This window comes from Halichoeres trimaculatus, unplaced genomic scaffold (assembly GCF_033239565.1).
Source record: "Halichoeres trimaculatus isolate MK-OKI-2021-1 unplaced genomic scaffold, fHalTri1.1 fHalTri1_scaffold_8, whole genome shotgun sequence".
NCBI classification, from domain to species: domain Eukaryota; kingdom Metazoa; phylum Chordata; class Actinopteri; order Labriformes; family Labridae; genus Halichoeres; species Halichoeres trimaculatus.
This window is the reverse complement of record NW_027437186.1, coordinates 7,210,835-7,215,911: the sequence shown is the minus strand read 5'-3', so window position 1 is coordinate 7,215,911 and position 5,077 is coordinate 7,210,835. Positions and strand designations below refer to the sequence as shown.

Below are 5,077 nucleotides of genomic sequence, written 5' to 3'. Positions count from 1 at the left end.
GAAGGTCCGCTGGGTCTGATGTGGAAGGGTTGCTCCTCGGATCAAAGATAAAGGGCATAAATGAAAACGTCGCCTCCTGTTCCTCTTCGCTCAGAGAAAATCCTGATCGGATTGAAGGAAAATTGGTGGCAATTAATCCTCCGGGATTGAGTGGAGGAGAGAGGGAGCAGCTCCGCCCTCTGATTGGCTGATGCTGTGATCCCCGGAGACCGGGGCCGGATAAATACAGCCCGCCACCCGGACTGTCCTGGTGTGTCCATCATCCTCATCCTCATCCAGACTTTTAAGGGACCAGACTTTGTTTTTTCTGATGAGCACCATGACGGGCCGGGAGGAGGTCGGCGAGGAGAAGCCCAAAGTCAAGATGCTGTCTCCTGGATTTGGGATTGATAAATCCCGTCTGCACGGATCCGGGTTCCGGTCGAAAGGCTTCGCCATCACGGACCTGTTGGGTTTAGAGTCAGACCTTCATGCTCGCCAACAGCCAGGGGGTCCTCCTGGTTCTGGCTTGTCCGTAACGGGCTCAGGGCCAGGGTCGGAGTCGCAGGGACCTGGGAGCGGCCTTGGCGGGTTTTCCTTCCCGGGAGGGTCTCTGCCGCTCGGCCTCGGCTTCCTGTGCAGCCTGGCGGCGCAGCAGCCTGCCGGAGCTCCCTGCTTCCTGCCGGGACACCTGCCGCTGCTGCAGGCCCGGGCCGACAGCCACTACCTGCAGAACCTGGAGGCCCAGAGGGACGCATACTCCGGTACGACCCGGATCAGCCTGGTTCTGATCTTTTATTCTTCATCTAAGTCTTATTTCATGTGATACGGTGTAGGCTCTGATCCCTCGGTAAAATTCGGTTTGATTGGAGTTAAAACCAGTTTAACTTCACTTTTTGGGAAAAGAAAAGAAAAAAAATCCTTTTTAAAGTTTTTTTTCTTTTTTTTTTTTATTCGGCATTTTTTTAATCTGAGTTTTTATCTTTTTCCTGCTCCTTTAGAAATAGCCCACTCTTTATCTGACTAAAAATTATGAACTAATATATTTCAGGAGCAGGCCTGATAGCTTCTAATTTGCTCTGTTTCTGTTTCACTTTTTTTTTTTTTAATCTTACATAGGCTATTTATTTAAGCTTTTTATTTGCTGTAGCATAGCATTAAGTCAGGAACTTTGGAAGTTATCCAGCTGTAGCTCTCTGACTTTATTTTTGTTTTTATTTTTATTGTAATATTTGACCAAACTGTGCCACAGACCAGCTGTTTTTATGAACTGATGAAAACGGACTGTTGTGGTTTCCCGCGTAAATCCTGGTCCCTCCGTGAATTCGCGGACACAGAAGAAAAACCGATCTCTATCTGTGTAAAGAGTGACAGGTGTTTGGGGTCGTTTTAGGATCGATGAAGTGATTGATGCGTGTTTTTTTTTATTGGTGCTGTTTCAGATGAAGAGTGTCTCTCTGACCGCAACGACTCCAAGAATTCCGCGAACTCTCAGAAGAGGAAGAAAAGGAGGCACAGGTGAGAAAAAAGACACCATTAGCCTATATTATTATTATTATTATTATTATTATTATTATTATTATTATTATTATTATTATTATTATTATTATTATTATTATTAACTTTTGGCAAACTGGAAGCAGGCTCAGTTAAATATTTTCTCCGCAAGACTGAAAGTGAAACAGAGCAGTGAATTATTATTTTTCATCATCGTGTGGCCTATTGTTGTAGGCCTAAGGATACGAGTGGGCCTAAGAAAAAAAACCCCACTTTAAATGTCATGGATTGAAACAGACTATATATGAGAGTGAATTAAATGTTAGTCTTAGTATAAAATATTTTACAACGCGTTTTGTCTATAAGAAACGGAAAAGGCCTCATGAGCGAATTTATCCAGAAACTTCAATCAGGCTGAACAGAAAAACAGCCTGGTCAAAACGACTGATCGTAACATCCATGGACTAAAGAGAAAAAAAAACTATAGACTATGGATAACAACTGAAACAAATCCGTCGAAATTTAAGACTCTTTAATGTGACAGAAAATAAAAATAAATGCATTAAATCAATTAATCAGCTGTAGTTTCTACTCGTGCCTCGCTGGAGGTGTTGCGTTCACGGCCCGTCACTCAGTTGTGCTTTTCATTTGCTCTACAGGACCGTGTTCACGTCCCACCAGCTGGAGGAGCTGGAGAAAGCCTTCCACGAGGCGCATTATCCGGACGTGTACGCCCGAGAGATGCTCGCCATGAAGACAGAACTGCCTGAGGACAGGATACAGGTGAGACATCAGGAAAAATACACAGTTTGCCTCTCAAAAAACAATGGCGCATCGAAGAGATTCACAAATACCACTATACTCATAAAAAATATCACCTGTACTCCTGGGACCAAGATTTAAATCTTTAATTTCCGAAATGAACAAATGAAACACAGCAAATAAAACCCAAGATTAAAAGGGCTACCAGGGAAAATAAAATACACTCATTTTGATAATTTATGGTTTTTAAATATTACCTTTAAAGATAGGGCTGATTTGTACGGAGGCCAAAAGAAAAAAAATAAATAAAACAAACGCTCTGAAGTTTAAAAATAATAACTAAAAAAAAAGGTGGACTCCAATGCTTCAGAACAGGCTCATATGTAACTTAAACTCTCAAAACAACATAGCTTTTTTTCATGTTTTTTTATATAACTTTTTGACCCTTTTTTAATTTCTTTTTTGTTTCTTTTTTCTTTTCTTTTTAACTTTTTTTTTTTTGCATTTTCTTCAGTTGAAAAAAACCCCACAAAAATATATCAAAGAATGAATGTAAACGTAAAATATTATTTTGTTAATAGGCCAGACACGTCAGCTTTCATGAAAATTTTGAATTTTGCTTAAAGACATGTATTTATACCATCTTTGTTGAAATTTGGAACTTAAAATAGCCTATCTATTAAGATAAATAAAATTATTTTTTATTTATTTTTGTTTCACAATAATAGGCTTTCAAAGCATCTTTTTGGTTTGTAGTCTTCATTTTTTAAGCGTGTCTGTTTGGTGTCTTTTCCCTCAGGTTTGGTTCCAGAACCGTCGTGCAAAGTGGCGAAAGCGTGAGAAGTGTTGGGGTCGCAGCAGCGTCATGGCGGAGTATGGTCTATACGGGGCGATGGTGCGACACTCCATCCCGCTGCCAGAGTCCATCCTCAATTCCGCCAAGAATGGCATGATGGGATCCTGCGCCCCCTGGCTGCTCGGTGAGCCGCATACACGTCAGTGCCACGCACATGCACCACACCATGCATCCATACACAGTGACACACACAGTAACAACATTCTGGCAGAGATAACACAAAGCAAACACACCTTCAGAGTTTCCTGTAGAGTGACAATGACATTTTACTTCCCCTGATCTCCTGGTGCAAGACAATCTGGGGTTTACTAATTTCAAGTTGTAAATATCAAACGTGTTTACGGTCAGATGTTGTGTAGTGCGTAAGGAACCTAAGGATCACTCAGCACACACACTGTAGATTGTTGACAGTTCTTCTCTATTATTTTTGAGTTGACTGAGAATTGTTTTAGATTTCCAGTGTAGAAAGTGTAGTCAATTAATCTGTTTGTGTGATATGTTATTTTAGTTGTATTATTTCTCTCACATGTTCAACCCATCAGGTCTTTAACTACTGAGTTATATCAGTGGAGACATTTATTGACTGTAGTATGAGTATATTGCGAACAAAAACAACAACAATTTGTAAATTGTTTGTTGTGTTTTGTCGTCAAATACTTCCTATAATCTAAATCAGGGCCACAGTTCAAAGACCCCTAAAGTGCTTCTTTTGACCCCCACTGGGCCAAACCCAACAGGAAACTGTGTGAAATTTGTTGTCACTATTTATTTGGGTGTTTAGTTTTCTTCTGAAGAAGCTTGAATTGCATCCTACCAAAACTCATGAATTAATAGTTACACAGCCAGTGTATTAAGTTGTATGTGTGTGGATCTGAACCCCGCAGCCTGAACTGAATCAGTCTCTTTCCTCACAGGAATGCACAAGAAGTCTCTGGAAATGTCCAAGAAGTGCTCCAGCCCTCCACCATCGGACTCCAGCCGCCCTGCATCTTTCTGTGACGCCCCTGAGCGTCGGGGTAGTGGACCCTGTGAGTCCCGTCAGGTGGAGCAAGAGGATGAGGAGTTGTTGGAGATGGAGGAGGAGGAAGAGGAGATGGAGGAGGAGGTGGCCATCGACCTGTCGAGCTCTTCCAAACAGCAACAGCAGCAGGAGGAGGCAGGAGGCTCTGTCAGCTCTGCCGCCTCTTCCCCACGACAGCAGAGCAGCAGTGAGTCAGACAAACACAGCTGAAGGACTGAAAAGATTGGACTAAACAGGAGGCGTGGAGTGAGGATGATGATGAGAGCACAGGGAGCCATGAATGAAGAGCCTTCACACTGTCCATAGCCATACAGAGTTGAGAAGAAATCCTACAATGGGTTCACTATGGTACCACTATTGTGTTGCGCTAATAAAAGGTAGTACTGTACAGTACACAGCAGAAGGAGATATTTGACTACATTAGCATTTTCAGATTGACTCTAAATAGCAAGCTAGTTCTAACACTGGCATATTGTTAGCTTAAATGTCAGTGAACGCAAACAAAGTGTTAGCTAGTTGTCTCACTGCTAACTATCGCTTGACACCAACCCACAAAATATGACAATTGATGAAATTTGAATTTGAATTTTGGAGGCTAAATCTGACTTTCAGCCATTGAACCTTAGTATTGGTTCAGCCTGTGGTGGCAACTGTTGTGAAGACATAAAAGCATCAGTTTTCTACGTAATTTTTTTGTGCTAATGCTGTAAGAAGCTGCAGTCCTTCATGGTAAAAAGCATTTGCTCTTTATTCAAAATGTGAAGTCAAACTGCTGGTATGTTAGCATGCTGGTCGACAATGTTCATTTAGAGGTCCAGTTTTGCTAACTCTGTGCTCTCAGGGAAACATGCTAATATGACGCCGCTGCTTCAAGAGTCGACATGAGAGACATGGAAAGGACTTTTGGACAGATTCAGGAGGATGTAAATGATGATATCTCTGTCTATGTGTTATTTATTGTT

At 41.8% G+C, this 5,077-nt stretch overlaps 1 protein-coding gene across 1 annotated transcript; it reads left to right on the top strand.

The window, feature by feature from the left end:
• Positions 1-310: 310 nt before the first annotated feature.
• vsx1 (visual system homeobox 1 homolog, chx10-like) lies at positions 311-4,325 on the top strand. The gene is made up of 5 exons (XM_074676390.1): positions 311-743; positions 1,422-1,497; positions 2,136-2,259; positions 3,038-3,233; positions 4,009-4,325. The coding sequence occupies exons 1-5, from the start codon at positions 311-313 to the stop codon at positions 4,323-4,325; spliced, it is 1,146 nt and encodes a 381-aa protein (XP_074532491.1).
• The last annotated feature ends 752 nt before the right edge of the window (positions 4,326-5,077 follow it).

What these genes read in the sequence shown, in the direction of transcription:
- vsx1 (XM_074676390.1), top strand. Translation starts at nt 311, where the DNA reads ATGAGCACCATGACGGGCCGGGAGGAGGTCGGCGAGGAGAAGCCCAAA. An exon ending in CCAGAGGGACGCATACTCCG is followed by an intron (nt 744 to 1,421) that starts GTACGACCCGGA and finishes GTGCTGTTTCAG; the next exon opens with ATGAAGAGTGTCTCTCTGAC. An exon ending in AGGAAGAAAAGGAGGCACAG is followed by an intron (nt 1,498 to 2,135) that starts GTGAGAAAAAAG and finishes TTTGCTCTACAG; the next exon opens with GACCGTGTTCACGTCCCACC.